This window comes from Balaenoptera borealis (assembly GCF_965194805.1).
Source record: "Balaenoptera borealis genome assembly, chromosome: 8".
NCBI lineage: Eukaryota > Metazoa > Chordata > Mammalia > Artiodactyla > Balaenopteridae > Balaenoptera > Balaenoptera borealis.
In genome coordinates this window covers 58,083,380-58,105,046 of record NC_138865.1, presented here as the reverse complement: position 1 = coordinate 58,105,046, position 21,667 = coordinate 58,083,380, and the positions used below count along the sequence as shown (strand labels likewise).

Below are 21,667 nucleotides of genomic sequence, written 5' to 3'. Positions count from 1 at the left end.
CAACAAGAGAGGCCGCGATAGTGAGAGGCCCGCACACCGCGATGAAGAGTGGCCCCCGCTTGCCGCAACTAGAGAGAGCCCTCGCACAGAAACGAAGAACCAACACAGCCAAAAATAAATAAATAAATAAATAAATTTTAAAAAATAAAATAAAATAAAATCAGGGTATCAATTTCCTTTTGTAAAGATGTCTCCCTCTCCCACACCAGGAAGAAAACTAGTCCAAAGATAACTCTTATCATCTGAGAGGACTCTTAGCTGCATAAAAAACTTACTAAACAATTCTTCTTTAACATACATTTTCTAATCATCTTCCCACAATTTACCCTCATCCAGAAGCCCCCCAAACTCTTTTATTTAGCCTCTTCTCCACACTTCATCATTCTTTGTTTAGATGGTAAATAAGCCCCAAATTCTAACCACCTCCTTGAGGCACATTTCATTGCGAACTTTCATATGTACGTATGCAATTAAACTTGTTTTTCTCTTTCCTTGCTAATCTGTCTTTTATCCATTTAATTTGCAGGGCCCCAAGCATGAACCTAAGAGGACAGAGGAGAAAGTTTTCCTCTCTTACAATGGTCTCTCATATCTCAGGGTCTTTGCCCTAATAAACCCTGCTGCTACACCTGATTGCCACTAGTATCTAGCAATATCAGCCTCAAGTCAGACATCTCCTCCTCCAGAAAGCCCTACAAGGTCAGCATGTCTCTGAACTCCTGCCATCACCCAGGTGTAGGTTGGTCATCCCTCATCTTTGTTCCCACAGAACCCTGACCTTCTCCATACTACAGAGTTTATCCCATTACATCCCAATAACAGTTTCTTGTCTGTACCCCCCAATAAACTGAAGTGCCTGAATGAATATTAATAAGCCAAGATATCTGCTTTGTTTTCTTTAAAAAAAAAAGTCCTAACTAGTTCACTCTCAAGTAGTAACCATCTGGCAGCACAGGGAGCCCTCTGAATCGGGGCTGTCTGGGCTACCAGGGGTTCTTCTTCAGCGCCAAGACCAGACAAACACTTTACAGGTTCAGGTTCTTGTTGCTACTATCTTGTTTTTGTTTTATTTTGTTTTGTTTTGTTAATGTGGTTGGTTGGTTTGGGTCTGTTGTTTGTTCTTGATTCTGGTTTTGATTTCTTAGTATATATCTTTCCAGATACTGCAATGGAATGAATGGCGACTAGGAAATCTAGCTACTGGACCCATTTTAACTACTGTATGATCTCTATCTTCGCTCTCCCCCATCGGTAAATTGAGGGGATCGTCTAAGAATGGTCCCTAAACCTCACTGCCCATAGTCCTCAGGGACGCCTGTAATAAACACAGTTCTCCCTCCAGAGCTCAGCTAACTCTAATAAGCAGCCAGGTTTGGGGACCACTGGAAGGGGCAGAGATGTGAAGTCAAGTCACATCTGGGATCAAGTTCTAATTCCTCCACTCACTTCCTGTGTGACCTTCAGCAAATTACTTAACCTCTCTGCATCTCCATTTACTTGCTTGTTACGGCAGAGATAGTAACTAGTTTATAGGATTGAAGGGAAGATTAATGCACACAGAGAGTACCAATTAATGGCTGGCCCACTGCAGATGATCAGTAAATGGTACTGAGGCCCCTTTCCCCTCATGTGTATTCTTATGGCATCCTATCATTTCTCTGCCACGGCCCCTAAGAGCTTCCAGAGGGCAGGGCATCTCTGTCTTACTCTCCACCCCACCCCCAGTGCCCAGCACAGTGCCTATGACAGTGCCCAACATTACAGCACACACTCAGTAAATATGTATTGAATTAATGAATCAGTAACATACTAGAATATACTAACATAACCAATTTCCCTCCCTCTCTCAATAGACTAGACTGTGACCTCCTCCAAAGCAGGCTTATTCCTTATTTACTGATCTAAAAACCAGCACTTAATATAGTGCCTATCACATGCTTGTTGAACTAATTCAATTATTTTCAAAATCTCTTTCCAGGTCAAGCATACCAAGGATCTGTGGCTCCAGAAGATCTGGGGCAGAATTACTTGCAAGTATTTGTATGTCTTTAATATAAATATTTGGCTGCAAAGTACCAATACTTTTACAGTTGAAAAATTACAACACATATAATGAAATAATTAGGTAGTTTCTGAATGCTCCCCTCACCTGCTGATAGTATCTGCTCCACGAGGGCAGATACAATATCTTGTTCAGCATCATGTCCCCAAAGCCTGGCAAGAGCTTTGTGACAAATGTAAATGTTTGTTAATGAATGAATGAAAGGAATGAATGAATATAAGTTCTTTATCAGTCTAGGTAAGGAAGAATTTCCTATTTTTAGGACTCTTTCCTCATTGAATTCAAAGTTGCTGCATTTAGGAATGACGAAATGTTTAAAAATAAAAACAGCAGATGTTTGATCTCTGGGTGGTAGAGAGTTTCTTTTTTAAAATCCTTGATTTATTTTTTATGCTGCAGGAAATCAATCAAAATACTAGCACCCGAAAAAACTCATATAATATATTCTGCATCTACAAAGACGACTGTTAACAGTTGGTATTTAAAAGTATTTTGATTACTGACCTCTGAACTTAACTTTTAGAAATCGCTTTAGCTAATGTGATTTTAAGATAAAGGAATGAGATCAGTAACCAAATGATCTGAATCAGATCACTAAAATAATAAAGACTTTCATGTAACAAAGACCAGTCAAGAACATATGGGGGTTATCAAGGGAACCAAAATTTAACCTCTCTCTTTACAAAAGGTTCAAAATTGATTCAATAAAAATTCAGCAAGGATACAGTTCTAGCCTCCAGTGTATTGCAAAGGGGACACAATGACTAAGGACAGATGTTTAGACTAAAGGGTCTGCGTCACCAGAAAAAAAAATGGCACCGACTCAAACGCACAATTAGAAAAGGGTGGTCATGCAAAGGTCACTCTTGGGTAACTCCCATTTACTGTGATCTGCTACAAAGAGACTGGCTGAACCCGACACAGCACAGACAGCGTTGAAGTCTATGACTACTGACGCTATTCTGCCAGCATGCCGCCGTACTTCATTTTTAAGGTTTTAATCACCTTAACAGAACAAAACGCCATAATGACGCCAACAAAGGACATAAGACAAACACAGCGAATACAAAGTGAGCCGTCATCATCCTTCCATTGTTCTGCAGCCCCATGTACACCTTGCAGCAGCAGTAAACCAGCCATAGCGTCCCGGGAAGACTGAATCCTTCTCAGCAAGATTCACTATTTTCTCCAATTTCAGCACTCACTCTCAGGAACTTAAGGAAAAAAGACATGGGGGGGTGGGGGTAGCCCTGGCAGGCTTGACATGAAGGCTTTAATGAAGACAATGTCAATTAACAAAAACTGCAGGTCTCCAGTGAAATTTCACTCCAATTTTTTTAATCAGCATAGCTTTCCTTAAATTAAATCCTCACAGGTCCAAAGAGAACGCTGCAATCATACCCCTAGGAACAGCTAAATAAATGCAACATACTCACAGGTTTAGAGCAGCTGTAACTTTGAAGGAATTAATATAGCCCCACTGTGAAGATGCCCTCTCTTCTACCAGATTTTTTAAAAGCCAATGAAAAGAAGAGACAATCCTCAATTTAAAAGGCAAAAAAATCCTCAATTTCTGTTTTATTTCTTGGTCTCCGGTGAGACTCTCAATTACTGAGCTTAAGAAAAGAAGTTGCCCGGCAGCTGACAGCATCCCAGAGTTTCCCAGGGCAGAATTTTAAGACATGTCAGTTAAAGTGGCAGCTACACTCACTGCCGAAGCTTATGCTCCTGCAGGAAGGGATGCTGGGAGATTTTTTTTTTTTTTTCCCAATCTCTGCTGCAGCCTAATTCTAATCCATCACTGTTTGATTATCCTAGGGAAGCAAGCAAGAAAAATACAAATAGCCTGGATTTATAAAATCCACAGGGCCTTTTAATGATTTTTCACCTAATCCAGGGATTCACCACTATCAAAGAGGGTTGAATGAGGAATAAAATGAATTACCTCTTTTGTTTTAAGGAAAATGTAAGAGCAGTCTGATGCTCCCAAGTTAGAATTGGATTTTATCTCTTACTGACTTTTTAAAAACACTAAATAAGGGAAAGTCAAGTTCTGTGAAGTTTTCAGTCAAATGGGTTAAATGCACAAAAGTTAAATTAGTGAAGTGAATGAAATATACATATAAAGTCATTCCAATGTAGATGGAAACTGCAATTTAAAATTAATATTAGATAAAGAATATTTGAATTGATTTTGATAAAACTCAAAAAAATAAAGTAGGCTTAGAGATGGTCAGTGACTTAACAACTTTCTTGTCTTGCATTAAGGGCTCTTACACATATTAGAACTGGACTGTTTCTATGATGTGGCTCACAATTTAATCTGATTATAAAAGTATCAGGTAATGTACTCTGATATTTCCTGATTTTAAAATAATAAAGTCCTTACAGAGAACTGCAAACAAAGAAGGAAATTAAAACTGCATATATATCCACCATGCATGTTATTTTTACCTGTGGTTAGGCTGACTAATGGCCCCAAAGACATCCAAGTCTCAACCCCTGGAACCTATGAATGTTACCTTATATGAGAAAAGAGGCTTGCAAGTGTAATTAAGTTAATAATCTTAAAATGGGAAGATTATCCTAGATTATTTGGTTTGGGCCCTAAATGCAATCACAAGTATCCTTATAAGAGGGAAGCAGCAGGATATTTGACACAAAAGGCACAAGGTGATGTGACCATGGAACCAGAGTGATTTGAAAAGACTATGTTGCTGGCTTTGAAGTTGCATAAAAGCAAAGTCAAGGTGCCCTCACAGAAAACTTTCTTTGCTGATAAAATAAATAGAAATTAAAAGCTTATAATTGCATTGCCTACAGGGGAGACCAAAACTATGCCTATACCTTTAAACCTGCTACTTTATCAGAGCTACATGGAGCTTTAACACATTTTGAGATCATTCTGCTCACAGGTAATAAAAAAAATACTCCTTGCTGGCTTGAATACTTTCACTCTGGACAATAAACATAAAATAAATAACACAGAAATTACACAAAAATAAAAATCACGTATAAATCCCCAAATACTTCTTCAGTGTTAAGCAATTTCAGAGTCCTTTAAATTTGTTAGTAGCTAAGTCTTCAGACTATTAAATGTGTATGATACATGATACTGAACTATACATTATTTATAAATAATGTACCTAATGCAAACATCACTTCGTCTCTGAGGAGTTCTAGCTACACTGTTCTACAAGCATGATGACACAAAGGGGAAAGGTAGGAAGAAGGGGAGAGAGGGAGAACCAGAGATACTGATTAATTTTCAAAACATAGGCAATGGAGAAGTTTGACACATTTCAAAAGGCAAAGCTCCCAAGTATCTGCTTTTGTGGTGTTTTATTACTCATTTCAGGTTGCTATTTTTATCCGGATGGATAAACATATCAGAAAACAAGGCAGATAAAAAATGGTAAAAAGTTAACAAAAGGTAGTGAAGCTCACTACATCCCCTAAAAGTATGACAGCTCATTTACATAAACTTCAGATGGAAAGTGAGTCAGCCCAGAGTCAAGTAACGGCAAAGGAGTCACTGACAATCTGCATAGTGCTTAGTACGCCCAAACAATTGGACATAACCTAATTATGTATGTACGGGTTGATTAACACAACCAGCTGTCATCATTAAAAAGAAGAAAAAAAAAAACACATCCCAAAAGATCCTTTAACTCACTCTCCCTTTGAACAATCACAGCAATATCATTGTTGCCCTATACTTGCTAAGTTCTCAGTAAATGATGGCTGGATTTTTTTTTAATGCACTGCAAATCCTTGCAGTTTACTTTGAATATTCATCTATAGTTTCCAATTAGTACATTAATTCAACAAATTTATTAATTCGACAAATTCATATTGAGCATCTACTATATGCCAAGCATCGTGCTTGGGTACAGGGTGCACCACGATGAGCAGAAGAGAACAGTCCCTTCCTCCTGGAACTTCAAGAGTCCGAAGGAACAGGCAGTCAAAAAACAAGTAAAAAATAACTACAAAATGAGAAATGGTGTGAGAGGAACAAACAAGATGCCAAGACAGAGGAATGAGGAAGGAGTTACGTATTCAGGTGGAGTCATTAAGCAAAGTGGGAGGACATAGCACCTGAGAGCTGAGGATGACCAGGAAGAAGCTCTGGGAGGAATGGAAGGAAGGTGCTCTGGTCAGAGAGGCCAGATGCACAAAGCTAGGGCAGCAAAGGTCTAGCTCAGTCAAAACCCTGGAAGAGGCTTCTGGCTGAGGGCAGAGAATGAGGGTGAGTGGAAGCAGTATGTGGAGACCTGACCTTGACCTCAAGCCTTGCGGGCTGAGGTAGATTGGAGTCTTCATCCCCAGAGACATGCAAACTCATGCACAGATTCTAAGCAAGACAGTGACATCATCCAACTGAATTTCTAAAAGGATCACTCTGTCCTGAATCAAACAAACCTGCTGTTAATAAATTATGAGGCAACTGGGAAATTTGAACACTGACAGGATATTTGATGAATGTTGTTAATTTTTTTAGGTGTGACAACAGCCTTGTGATGTTTTTAAAAAGAGACCTATCTTTTATATGCATACTAAAATACAGATACAGTGATGCCATAAAAGGCTTATAGATTAGATAATAGTTCTGTTTCAATGCAATTTCCTGACCTTGTTATCTGAACGGTAATTACGTATAAGAGCACGTCTTTGTTTTCAGGAAGCACATACTGAAATATTTAGAGGTAGAAATAAAGTATATTGTCTAGGATATGATTCCAAATAACCTTGGGGTGGATTATAGATGAAAAAAGATCAGCCTTGCATTAACAGCTGTTGAAGGTAAGTGGTGGGTATACAAGAGCTCAGTTTACTATCCTCTTTACTTTTTATATATGTTTGAAATTTTTCATATTAAAATTTTAAAATAAGGTAACTTTGGCTGTTGTGTGGAGAACGAGTAGGATGCAGTTGGGAGGGTGGAAGAATAGAGAACAAAGGAAGCACGAAAACACATTGGGGGCTCTTAAAGTAATCCAGGCAAAACCTGAGAGTACCTCGAGCTAATGTAATAGAGAGGAGAGAGAGAGAAGTAAACAGATGGGAAATAAATGTTGGAGGTAGAAATCATCAGACTTGGCAGTAGGGAAGTTAAAGAAAAGGGAAGGAATCAAAGATGTCCACCAGGCATCTGGCTTGAGCAAGTGGGTGGAGACATTTACAAAGATGGAGAAGACTGGGAGAGGAAAAGGTTCCGGAGGGATGAGGGAGGCGGCTACCAAGAGTTCACTTTGAAACACAGAAATTAAGGCATTTGGGGGTGGGGACTTCCCTGGTGGTCCAGTGGGTAAGACTCCAAGCTCCCAATGCAGGGGCCTGGATTCCATCCCTGGTCGGGGAACTAGATCCCGCATGCATCCCGCAACAAAGATCCCGCATGCCACAACTAAAACCCAGTGCAGCCAAAATAAATAATTAATTTTTTTTTTTTTTAATTAAGGCATTTGTGAAATATCCAAGTGAGTGATGAAATAGGCACGGATTGGACCTATTTCCCATTACAACTGTTAAGGTAGTGCCGGACAGAGTAGTAGTCATGCCCGGAAGGCCACTCTTGGAGGAGGTAAGGAAGTCAGTACTGGGAGCAGGGCTTCTCTGACTTGCAGGCACAACTTGGGTGTTGCTACCTGGGGTTGAGTGATGGTCAGAGAGGCTCCTGAGCCTGCAGAAAAGGGAACCGCAATGACAAAGGCCCTGTCCATAAGGGTTTACGGGTCATTTTCCATTCATTTTGCCACCAACACCACCAAGTCTTCCACCTCCCCTGGGCCTCCTTGGTCAAATGAGACAATTGGACCAAAGGGTCACTAAGAAGCTTTCCTTTGAGCTAGGAAATCCTGTCACTCCTCCTCAGAGTGAAAGGAAGCATTCATAGAATATACATACCTTAACTTGAAGTGTGCATACACGCTCCCTCCCCCCCATAAGCTTATATAAAGAACTACTTATTGTGGAAGGTTCCAATACAATAGCGGACCATTAAAGAAGACCTAACAGTACAAAAGAAAATACACAGAAAAGCAATACAATACAGGGAAGAGATGCTTGGGACACTGCTCACTCTGGGCTTTTTAGTGAAATTTATTTCCATTCACTGTATTCCATTGACTCTATAACAGATTTTTCATCACGTAGTATCCCCAAAACCCGGATGTATCTTAAAATCAAGAGCAACTTTGACTGCCCTAGATCAAAGTTAAATTCTTAGGGAAAGGATCCACATTTGCTTCTGCCAGTTACCTGAAGGCAAAACCAAGCTGATGCACTTAAAATTAAATTACCTGCTTGAAGTTGTTTGGGCCACACTGGTACCTAATATTCAGACCACAAACTAGCTTGTGATTGAGATTCTGAGAGTGCCGAAAAGTTAAACGCAGGATTCCCATACAGCCCATCAGTTCCACTCCTAGGTATATATGCCAGAGAATTACAAACATGTGTCCACACAAAGAACTGTGCACAGTTGTTTATAGCAGCATTATTCACAACAGTCAAAAACTGGAAAAAACCTGATTGTCTATCAACTTATGAATGGATAAACAAAATGTGGTATATCCACACAGTTGAGTATTATTCAGCCCTAAAAAAGAATGAAATACTGACACATGCCACAACATGGATAAACCTCAAAAGCCAGACACAAAAGAACACATATTGAATAATCCTATTTTTATGAAATGTCTATAGAGACAAATCTAGAAGCAGAAATTAGATTAGTGGTTGCCTAGGAGTAGGAGTGGGAAAGGAGAACGACTGTAAAGGGGCAGAGGGTTTCTTTTTCGGGTGATCAATTTTTTTAAATTAGATTGTAATGATGGTTGTACAATTCTATAAATATAATAAACTCCAATGAATTGTAAATTTAAAACAGGTATTTTATGGGACATAAATTCATAATGTGATAGAGCTATTTTTAAAAGTTCCCAGGGCAGAGAATCTCAAGAGGAGTTTTTTTCCCCTCCCTACCTAGTACCACCAAGATTGAAATACCCACATTTCCTTACTGTGTCTTCCTGCATGACAGTTTTATTTTTCCCTTCCCTTAGGCAAAGTCACCTGTAAAATTCTCCATTGTGTTTTTCTGCTTCCTCAGTGGTATATACAATGTCAGCGGCATCTTAGATCCAATGAAATAATTAAATGCCAACCTGGTGAAGAAAAATCAGGTTGAGGTCGGGGCAGAGAGGTGGCCTTCCAGACCAGAGCAACATTTGGATTACCTAGACAGAGAAGCTGGGTCAAGGAAAAGATCACAGAAACATGAAAATTAATCTAACTCTGCCTGTAGTTACTAGTTATAATTTAACCACTATGAAGAAAAATATTAACTAGATGTTTTTCAACTGTCATTCACCAAATATCACCCTAACTAACCTTAAAACAGACCAAACTATTGCACCATAATTAACTGATCTAAACTGATGAGGGCGGGGGGTGGGGGTTTGCCTTAAAAGCTTTACCTCATTCTAATCTACAGTTTGTAGTTCAAAAGAGAAGGTGTGAAGAAGGACGAAGTCCACGAGAAATGCTACACTACAAAATATTTTTAATCCTACTGTAAGCTTCTTATCACCTGACTAAAAACGTCTGCCTCTTTCAACTTCTAGATGTAAGAACAAATTCACCGAAGTTCCTGCAAGTGAACACACACACCCCATTGCCTCAGGACTTGATTAAGCACCTATGAATTTCTATATAAGGATAAAGTCAAAATTTTAATAAGGTATTATGGAATATTAAGAGATCACTGCTGAAAACATATTAAACCTGAATCTGCTCTAACAGTCTTTGCACATAAATTTGATGTCTCCTCTGACTTCTCTAAACTATCCTAAAAAGAAAATCTTGATTAAGTAGTACCCGACTAGGCCCCCCAGTTAATTAGATTTTTGTGCCATGGCCCACTGTGGTTTTTATGAGAAAGAGGTTAATTGAAAACACTACCAATTCACTTGATTCCAAGCAGTTAGTCTACTCTCCTCACTAAACGGAAGGCAGGAATCCATGGTGACCCAAAATCTCTTGTGTCCATGGGTGTCCCAGGTAACCATGGTATCTCTCAAAACCCAAAACCAATGCCAGCCACTCCGATCTCCCAACCAGAAACAGCTCTCTGGAAACCCTGGAACATTTTATTTATTCTTCACATGTCATATCACTTAATTCATGAACAGACTTTATACCCACCACTACATTTTCAGATATGGTAGTTGTGTACAAACAGTGGGCAAGAAGGATACCCAGTCATCAGAGCACCAAGAAGCACATACCAGTATGGAATTGTTAAATCAGGGAGCCAGAGACTAAGGCAGAGCTAATCTTCTAGCAAATTTCTATAGGCCATGAGATGGGTCTAATGTACGGTTCCTCCCTGAGAGATTACTTCCTATGCTAAACAAGTCAGAAACTTCATAAACAATTTTTTAGTTTTTAGAAAGGACATGTTCAATGTCCCACTAACTGTTTTAAAAAAAAAAAAAAAAAATCTCTAATTTTCCCTCCAGTTCTAAATGTTAGAGATGTTTGTACGATCTACCAGCTTGTAAATCTAGCAACTTCCCAAAATAGTTAATCACTTAAAATAACACAATTGTTACCACAAAGATCCAGAACTAGGAAAACCTACATCTGTGGTGGTGAATTCATTAAGCAGAAAAGGAGAGTAGGAGATAATTTTCTTTTGTGGAAATACTTTAAGGCCTCCCTCATCTGTTCGCTTGCATCTTTTCATTAGAAATTCAGGAGAAAATATTCACAGGAAGAAATTAATCACCAGCTTGGCAAGAGGACCACATCCTGCTACAGAGAGGTGGAAGCATTGCTATCTGCACATAAAACCAAAATATAGAACCAAAATATGTGGTTCAATCAGCATACAGAAAAAGAACTCTACTGATTTCAGCATCTAATGGATCACAAGAGGAATGTCGTGGCATCGTAAATTTAAGAGAGAACGAGAGAGAAATTTTGACAAACCCTGAAATTAGGACAAAATAAAAGTTCACATAAAAAACAACTGAAGAATTTTTTTTACAATTAACATATACTTGTAATCAGAGAGAAAACATACATAATATTTTAAAAGAAAAATATTGAATAATAGATTACTTCAGTAATATTTTTAATTTCAGAAAGGGTCAGTAATACAGGAGACATAGTACAGTAACATCACGCTCTATGTTACGGAATAAAGAGAAACATCCAAGAGAGCTTTCCCTGTGAATGAAGCACATCCTACTAACTTTCAAATGCTATTTGAAAACATTTTTAGTCATTTTGGAATTTTCTTAACATATGTGACACAAGTCTCTACCCTCTTAAATAGAATATACTAGATATAATTTAAACTTTTTCCAATGTCTCAGAGACAGCAATATGAACATGCCTTTCTCAGTAGAGATTAACAGCATCCAAGGTGGGGGAGTAGTATACCACCGATATTTACTGAGCACCTACTATGTGTTTGTACCCATTATCACATTTAAATTAAATTTCATTTTATCTTCCCAATAAATCTGCGAGAGGATGAAGAAACTGAGACTTAGGAACTGTCCCAGAGGGACTTCCCTGGTGGCACAGTGGTTAACAATCCTCCTGCTGGACAGGAATAAAGATGCAGACGTAGAGAATGGACTTGAGGACACGGGGAGAGGGAAGGGTAAACTGGGACGAAGTGAGAGAGTGGCATGGACATATATGCACTACCAAATGTAAAATAGATAGCTAGTGGGAAGCAGCTGCATGGCATAGGGAGATCAGCTCGGTGCTTTTCGACCACCTAGAGGGGTGGGATAGGGAGGGTGGGAGGGAGACGCAAGAGGGAGGGGATATGGGGATATACGTATGCATATAGCTGATTCACTTTGTTATACAGCAGAAACTAACACAGCACTGTACAGCAATTATACTCCAATTAAGATGTTTAAAAAAATAAATAAAAAATAAAAATTTAAAAAATTAAAAAAAAAACAATCCTCCTGCCAATGCAGGGGACACGGGTTCGATTCCTGGTCTGGGAAGATCCAACATGACGTGGAGCAACTAAGCCCGTGCGCCACAACTACTGAGCCTGCGCTCTAGAGCCTGCGAACCACAACTACTGATCTTTTGTGCCACAACTACTGAAGCCCATGCACCCTAGAGCCTGCACACCACAACTATTGAGCCCACGCACCACAACTACTGAAGCCCGCACGCTCTAGGGCCCGCGTGCCGCAACTACTGAGCCTGCATGCCTAGAGCCCGTGCTCTGCAACAAGAAAAGCCACCGCAACAAGAAGCCCGTGCACCGCAACGAAGAGTAGCCCCCGCTCACCGCAACTAGAGAAAGGCCGCGCACAGCAATGAAGACCCAAAAGCAGCCCAAAAAAACTTTTAGAAAAAAAGAAAAAGAAACTGTCCCAGATCTCCCAGGCAGTAAATGGCAACTGAGACTGGTGCTCAAGTTCACCTGTCAAGTCCAAAGGCTTGACTCACCAGAAAGGTACATCTTGTTGTGAGCACCTAAGCTAGGTAAAACCACACTGCTGTGCTTTGGAGTTCTATGACTGTATGCCATATTTACTTTCTTCTTTCTCTGCCATTTTTTGCTACTATCAACAAACTGGCTTCTAAAACCACCTCCTCAGGAAGGGGAAGCTGGGACAAAGTGAGAGAGTAGCATTGACATATATACTCTACCAAATGTAAAATGGATGGCTCGTGGGAAGCTGCTGCATCGCACAGGGAGATCAGCTCGGTGCTTTGTGACCACCTAGAGGGGTGGGATAGGGAGGGTGGGAGGGAGACGCAAGAGGGAGGGGATATGGGGATATATGTATACATATAGCTGATTCACTTTGTTATACAGCAGAAACTAACACAACATTGTAAAGCAATTATACTCCAATAAAGATATAAAAAATTTAAAAATAAAAATAAATAAATAAAACCACCCTCTTACCATACCTCCTAGAACTCTGGCAAAATTATGCCAAAAAGCATAAGTCTACTTACATTCATTGTAAATAGACTCTGGATGGAATCCTCTACTACAAGTAAAGGGCAAGATTTTTAGAGCACGGGCTCTAATACCTACTTTGGCTACCCTTTCTGGCTTTGGGCTCTATTTCAAAGAGGTAAGGTTCTCAATTAGGTAAAGTGTTACTATTATGTGTTGCTACAACTAAGGTGAGAGAAGCAAGTACCAGGGACATTTTGGCAACATTGAAAAGGAAACACAAAACTGTTTAAGAAACAGTCTCAGGTGTCACAAGAAATAATGCACATCAGAAAACTAAAAGAACAAGGCAAGTTCTAGAATGGGTAAACCTTTGGGTTTGGTAAACTGAACAGGACAGGGAAGTTAAATTTGGAAGTTAAAAAAAATGCTGGCAACAGCAGATAAATGCAGCTAAAGACAGGCTGAAAGAGGCAATGAATGGAAAAGAATATGTTAGATAACAAGAAAGTGAGATAGCATTAAAAAACTATTGTTTTCAAGATGAGAAGAAAACTGTAATATGGTTGACTACTGTAGGATAAAAGAAGCTAAGACATACAAAGCCTCCAAGAATTCCACATTTTAAGAGTTCACAACAGGTTTCTGATAGTCATGAATCAAAAAACATCTCGATCACATGGGTCATTTTTGGATGCTATTCTTCTGAGAACCAGTCATACTAATATCGAAACATCTAAAGCAGATAAGTAGAGCAGTTTTTTGGTAAACACAGACATATAGATCAAAGGAACAAACCAGAAAGCCCAGAAACACAGCGTTATTATTTTAATGAGTGTATTATTTGATAAAGTAGGCATCATACATCATACATAAATTTTCTTTTACTCACAGACTTAGCAAATGGCGTTGGAATACTGGGCTAGCAATTTCAGGGTTGGCATGAGATAGGGATCTAAATTAACTTCAGTTGGGTTAAGTTCAGGATTTTTCTTTTTTTTAGTTCAGCTATGACCTTACTGATTTTCTCCCAGCTGGATCTATTTCTGAGAGAAGGCAGTTGAAGTCACCAACTATGGTAACAAAATCATCTATTTCTCCTTGTATGTAGTTTGTGCCTCTAGTAGTTTGATGTGCTGTTGTTAGGTACCTACACATTAAGAACTGTTATGTTTTCTTGGAGAACTGGCCCCTCTGTCATTAAGTAATGCCTTTCTTTATCCCTGATAGCTTTCCTTACTTTGAAGTCTGCTCTGTCCAAAATTAGTATAGCTACTCCTGCTTTCTTCTGATTAGTGTTGGCATGGTATATTTTTCTCTGTCCATTTACTTTTACTCTATATGTGTCTTTTATTTAAAGTGGGTTTCTTGTAGACAACATATAGTTGGACCATGTTTTTTGATCTACTCTGACAATGTCTTTTAATTGGTAAATTTACACCACTGACATTCAAAGTGATTATAGATATAGTTGGATTAATATCTACCATATTTATTACTGTTTTTTATTTGTTGCCCTTGTTCTTTGTTCCTATTCTTGTCTTCTACTCTTTTTCTGGCTTATATTGTTTTAATTGAGCATTTTATATGCTCCATTTTCTCTCCTTTCTTAGCACATCAGCTTTACTTCTTTTTTTACTTTTTTTTGGTGGTTGACCTAGAGTTTGCAGTACACATTCACAACTAATCCAAGTCTACATTAAAGTACACTATACCATTTCACAAGTAGTGTGAGTACCTTATAATAACAAAATAATCCTAATTCCTCCCTCCCATCCCTGTATCATTGTTGTCATTCATCTCACTTATATGTAAGCATACATAAGCATGTATATATACATAAGATATAAACATAAGCATATATAACCAAATACACTGTTGGTATCATTTTCAACAAACTGTTATCTGTTAGATCAATTAAGAATATGAAAAAATGTTTTATTTTACTTTGACTTATTCCTTCTTTGATGTTCTTCTTTTCTTTAAGTAGATTTCAGGTTCTGACCCATATTTATTTTTCCTCTCTCTATAGAATTTCTTTTAATATTTCTTACAAGGCAGATCTATGGGCAACAAATTGCTTCAATTTTCGTTCACCTGAGAAAGTCTTTATTTCTCCTTTACTTTTTAAGATAATTTCAGAGAGTACAGAATTCTAAGTTGATGGTTTTATTCTCTCAATACAAACATTTCACTCTACTTTCTTCTGCTTGCCTGGTTTCTGAGGAGAAGCTGGATGTAATACTTATCTTTGCTCCTCTATAGGTAAGGTGTATTTTTTCTTTCAAGATTTTTTCTTTATCTTTGATTCTCTGTAGTTTACAAATAATGTACCTAGAGGTCATTTTTTGACAATCATCCTATTTGGTGTTCTCTGAGCTTCCTGGATCTGTGGTTTGGTGTCTAACATTAATTGTGGAAATTCTCAGACATTATTGTTTCAAATATTTCTTCTGTTCTTTTCTTTCTTCTCCTTCTGATGTTCCAATTATGCATATGCTACACCTGCTGTAGTTGCCCCACAGTCCTTGTATATTCTGTTCTGTTTTATTCACTCTTTGTTCTCTTTGCTTTTCAGTTTTTGAGGATTCTATTCCATTCTATTCAGGATTCTATTTCTACAGCCTCTAGCTCAGAGAGCCTTTCCTCAGCCATGTCCAGTCTAATAAGTCCATCAAAGGCATTTTTCATTTCTGTTAGAGTGTTTTGATCTCTAGCATTTCTTTTTGGTTCTTTCTTATGGTTTCCATCTTTCTGCTTACATTACCCATCTATTCCTATAGTCTCTCTACTTCTTCCATAGATCCCATTACATATTAACCATAGTTTTTTTAAATTCCCACATCCCTGCCACGTCTGGTTCTGATGCTTACTCTGTCTCTTCAAACTGTGTTTTTGGCCTACGGGTCTGCCTTGTAATCTTTCTTGATAGTTAAACATGATGTACATGATAAAAGGAACTGTTATAAATAGGCCTGTGGTCATGTGGTGGTGAGGGGTGGAGGAGGGGAAGCATTCTATCGTCCTGTGGTGAGGTCTCAGTCTTTTAGGGACCCTGTGCCTCTGGACTGGGAACTTCTCAAGTGTTTCTCAGTTTTTCTTCTCTCTTAGATGGGACAGGATAGCCAGAGTGGGCTGGAGCTCCCCAGGTGAGTTAGGTTCTGGTTAACTACTCTCCCATGAGGGCAGGCCTTGTTAAGAACAGTAAACTCTGATGTATTTCAGAATGGTTCTTTTTCTTCTCACCCTGCTGGAAGCCCAAAGGGATTTTTCTCCTCTATTTACTGTATAAGTCTGGTACAGCTTCTGGAGGCAAATTTCACATTGGGGGTGGAGGGGGCTCCATATGAGTGGGTCTCCCTATGGTTCTTAACTGCCAGAGTTATTCACACTGAGCCCCCAGCAATTCATCGATCACAGGTGACGTTTTCCCACCCCTGACCTGGCCGGGGTGTACACCATGACTCTGTACACCATGACTCCCTGTATTTGCCTTTCTGTCCCTCCAGGCTTGGGGGCAGTGATTTTCCCTGTATCCTCTCCTTTCTTATGGATGCAGAATGAGTTGTAGAATTTTCAAGTCTGTTTAGCTCTTTACTTGTTGTTAGGAAAAACTGGCAACTTCAAGCTCCTTACTTGGAAAACCAGAAACCACAAGTCAAGTTCAGAAGGTTTTTGTTTCCCTATAATTTGATTTTTTTTTTTAAACTAATAGGTGCCGATTGGGATTGACATATATACACTAATATGTATAAAATAGAAAACTAAGAACCTGCTGTGTAATAAATAAATAAATAAAATAAAAACTAATAGGTGTTAGAAATTGCTGACAATGCCTTTCAGACCCAAAGGTAAAGCCATTGCCAGTCTAATGCAGCCAGTGAAAGCTCAAAGAAACACAAGTTTTAATGTGTGCCACCCACCGGTCATGTCAATTACATCAGTCTGACCTGTTTTCATCTCCAAGACCTGAACCCCTCTCTGGTGTGTGTCGAGTGTTCTAGCTTCTCATTGGGAACAGCAGCACTTCCACTGGTGAATTCCAGTCACCCGCCCCACAGTCAGATCCTTTTCTACCTCCTAGACTTCAGTCTACCAGGCCACCCAAGCTCAATTCCTGCCAACGCTCAGAGCAGAGAAGCCACAGCAGAGCTGAGTAAGATTTCTGGATGGCAAATAATGCACTCACCTTAAAAGTCATTTTTAAAATTACACAAGTAGATTACCTTTCAAAGAGTACAGTATGAAAAGGGAAGGGGGGAAAAAGAGTAAAACTTTACAGTGGCAAGATCTGACAAACACTATCTCAAGCCAAGTGATGAAGTTTAGCATCAGCAGGAGTAAACCAGGTTGATAACATGTATCTTTGATATAATGTGATGAGAATGATACTTTAGGTCTGTGATCTTCCTCCCAAAAACACATGACCTCAGTCTAATCATGAGGGAAAAAAACCAGACAAATCCCAGCTGAGGGACATTCCACAAAACAAATGACCAGTACTCAAAACCAAGGAAACTCTGAGAAACGGTCACAATCAAGCATAGCCTAAGGAGACAGGACGAATGATTGTACTGTGGTGTCCTAAATGGGATCCTAGGACAGAAAAAGGATACTCCATAAAAACTAAAGAAATCTGAATCAAGTATGGACTTTAGTTATAACAATGTATCTGTATTAGATTATTAATTGTGACAAATGTACCATTCTAATGTAAGAAATTAATCATAGGGAAAACAAGTGTGGGATATACAGGACTCTCCGTACTATCCTCATAATAATTCTGTAAATCTGAAACTATTGCACAGTAGAAAGGTTATTTTTTAAAATCCTAATCACAATTAAGTTTTTTATTCACATACACATTCAATGACATAAACACTAAAACTTTTGGACAATATAAAAATTTGCAACTCTAACATAAAAATAGCAATTAAGGGAAAGTATCTGTAGCAAATAGGACAAAACATGAAGGTGTATATATATTTTAAAGTTCATAAGTATGTAAAAGAAACACTGAGAAAAATGTTAAATAGGCGAAAGAAGACTAGAATTCATACAAAAGGAAATGCAATGGACTAAACAATGATTATGAGAAAAAAAATTTAGGGTGTGGTGTGCACCACATGGCTTGTAGGATCTCAGTTCCCTGACCAGGGACTGAACCCAGGCCATGGCAATGAAAGCCTAGAATCCTAACCACTAGGCCATTAGGGAACTACCAGAAAAAAAAATTTCAAACAAAACAATTAGGTATCATTTAAGCAGCAAAATGGTTTCAAATAATACCTAGGGATGAAAATGCTACATTTTAAACCACTTCACTTATACACAGTTCACAGCCCTGCAAACGGGTGAAACTCTTTTGAAAGTGCTGTGGACTGAATAGCGTTCCCCCAAATTTCACATGTTGAAGCCCTGATCCCCAGTGTGATGGTATTTGGAGATAAGGACTTTGGGGGATAATCAGGTTTAGATCAGGTCCTGAGAGGGGGGCCCTCATGACTAATGCCCTTATAGGAGGAGACCCCAGAAAGCTTGCTCTCTCGCTCTCTCTCCCTCTGCCATGTGAAGATACAACGAGAAGGTGACCATCTGTAAATCAGGAAGAGAACTCTCACCAGAACCTGACCACACTGGCACCCTGATCTCCGACTTCCAGGCTCCAGAACTGTGAGAAAATAAATCTCTGTTGTTTAAGCCACCCAGTCTATGGTATTTTATTATGGCAGCCTGAGCTAACTAACACAGAAAGGCAACTTGAGAAATATCACATTAAGAATAAAAATATTCATCCCTTTTAATCCAATAATTCTACATGGGTGAAGTTAACCTTTTGGAGATATTCAAAAATATGATAAAGCTATACACATTGAAATGTTCACTACTTAGTTTTAAGTTTTTAAACCAGTGAAAAACTAAATGTCTAACAAAGGAGAAATGAATAAGTAAATTGTGATGTTCCATTTGATCTAATATGATGTCATTTAAAATCATTACAAAAATTATGTAGGCTTATAGGAAATACTTATAATAAAACTAAGCGCAAACCAAAAGCAAAAATCTACAACATGAGGCTAACCATGTAAATAAATATGGGCAAGATGTAAAAGGGTTAGCTATAAACAAATAAACTTTAATTTGTCGGCAAACATTTTTTTCTTTCATTTTAGTTTAAGGTTACAAGAAATAAGACTCAAAAATATATTTGAAAAAAAAACATATATATATATATATTTGATAGTAACTTTAGACAGATCCTTTCTTAAGCTTAATCACATCCTAACTGTTAAATTATGGAGAAGTGAATTTTTCCAACAATAGCCACTAAACTCAAAAAAATGAGAATGAAATATTTACATTTCTGATAAGAAAACCATCAATTTTTCTCTACTACATACTTTTTTATTATGTTACTACTTACATAGAGAGGGTTTCCAAGGCATCTTCAAAGATGTCCTGGGGGGGAACAAAAAACACAATGAGTTTCTCAAGAATCAAGAAATTTAAATATAAAAGAGAGAGAGAGAGAGAGAGAGTGTGTGTGTGTGTGTGTGTGTGTGTGTGTACTCCCCGTGTGTGTGTGTGTACTCCCCACGTGTGTGTGTGTGTGTGTGTGCAGGTGCACGCACCTCTCAGGGCAGAGTGGGGACAGTTTGGGTGGGCTGCAGTAGAACCATTCCACTTAACTCTTACTAATGGAATTCCTTTCAGAGAAACCAACACATGAATTTAAGTGAGGTTTAATTTAGGGTTGGTTTTGTCACTAATAAGACGAGTAAGCTACTCAGCCAGCAATCAGACTGGGCTCATCTGAAGAGAATGTGACTCCTTCAGTGGGGTCTTCAGTCCTCAGTCTCATCCAACCCAGAAGCAGAATAAAACAAAGAACAGGACCTGCCCGATTCAGTTGTCTCTTTCTCCATGGCTGGCCAGTTAGCACGTCTGGGCCTTCGGGTCACGTCTAACTCCACTACCCGCCCAGCAAGTCTCCCTGTCACCAGCCTTTACCTGTAGCATACAGGGCAGCGCTTTCCTTCATGCCACTGGCCTGTTCAAAATCTGCAACAGGAGAAAAACCCAAACACACACACATACACACATAATACACACACTCACTCACATCTGCTCACAAATCCACACATGCGCCCCACGCTCATACACACTGGCTCATACACTCACAATCTCACCCCTAAACTCACAGTCATACACACACACAAACACACATACACTCACTCACTCACAAACTCACACTCACACACGAAGCTCCCTCACAGCTGCAAAAATCAAATCCAAGCTCCTCATCCGGGTATTTGGGACCCACCATAACCTAGTCAAACCTTCAAGGCCTCCTTCTCTCACATCCCTACCACCTTCTCCACAGCCAAGCACAAGGACCTCATTGGTCTCCCTACTCTCAAGCTTGACATCTGCCATTCAGTTCTTCGCGCAACAGCCGCAGTTATTCTTTCCTTTCCCTTCTTTTAATAAGCTCATACCATTCCACTGCTTTAGACCTCTTTAAAAGCTTTCCATTGCACTTAGAATAAACCCAAATTCCTTCCCGTGATCTACAAAGCCCTAAGTGACCCTGCCAGCCTCTGTCCACTCTCCACCCACCAGACTCACTCCACTTCAGCCAAAGGTCTGTCTTTCTGGTCCGTGCACAAGCCAAATTCATCCCACACCTCTCTGCATTGTCTCTCTTTCCTAGAATGTTCTTCACTCAACTCTTCCTATGACTGACTCATTCTCATCCTTCCGTTTGCAGTTCAGAAAGCCACCTCCTCAAAGAGACCACCTCTGATAACCCTAATTAGAATTACGAAGAATAGCAGCTTACTTATAGTTTCCCATCATCTGATTTCTTTCATTCATAATACTTAATCTCTAATCATCTTATTTGTTTCCTTGGTTACAATCTATCTCCATTAGGGCAGGTTCTCATTTATCATGTTTACAGAGGAACCGCCAGGGCTTGGCACAGAGCTGTTGCTCAACAGCTACATGTTGGCTAATGAATGAATGAACTGAGCTTGGGCCATCAAGGCGCAGATCACATCACGTCATTTACAGATAGGACACAGAAATGAGGAAAGAGCGTTACAGAGCTTTTCCCTCATGTGACCATTAATATTGAACAATGTATACAACATACTGATTCTGCATTTAGGCAGGAAAGGAAAAAAAAATGTGTAAATACGAAAAAGAAGAAACAACATTATAAGTAGTGGCAGAAGTGAGTTTAGAATTTGGGATCCCTGACCTATTGATCTCTATTAATACCACACTCTGTAAGGGAGGCACAGTCAAGGGCAATTCTTTCTTACTCCTCACTCTCCAGAAATTAGTGATTGGAACAATATCAGAAGACTTTGTCATTTTGAATCACAGCTCAGTGTCCCACGTGCCAGCACACAGGTTTATCGTGTGAGGGGTTGTGGAGAAGGGGAGAGACGAATACTCTCCAGGAATACAGATCTGGTAGTGATGACCAGTTACCTGTGCCAGACACCAGCTCATGGTCCCTCTGCCATCCATTAACCCCACCTGGGCCGACCTGTACCAGGAAGGGGGAACGCAGACAGCGTGCTCCTGGGAGCTTCTGTACATCCAACCCCTTCCTCACAAACCTCAACCCA

At 39.2% G+C, this 21,667-nt stretch overlaps 1 protein-coding gene across 6 annotated transcripts in view; it reads right to left on the bottom strand.

Moving 5' to 3' along the window:
- TTC39B (tetratricopeptide repeat domain 39B) overlaps window positions 1-21,667 on the bottom strand; it is a 138,591-nt gene that overhangs the window by 82,184 nt on the left and 34,740 nt on the right. For 4 of the 6 annotated variants that reach the window (XR_014247355.1, XM_082401647.1, XM_082401648.1 and 1 more), the window contains exon 2: window positions 19,450-19,484. The exons of 1 other annotated variant lie outside the window; for it this stretch is intronic. Coding sequence is in view for 3 of the 5 variants with exons in the window: in XM_082401647.1 (XP_082257773.1) it covers window positions 19,450-19,484 (35 nt within the window). In the remaining 2 variants the exon portion in view is untranslated. Of the gene's footprint in view, window positions 1-9,142; window positions 12,827-19,449; window positions 19,485-21,667 lie in introns of those variants that run through there. One more of the 6 variants, XM_082401650.1, reaches the window with a different exon arrangement.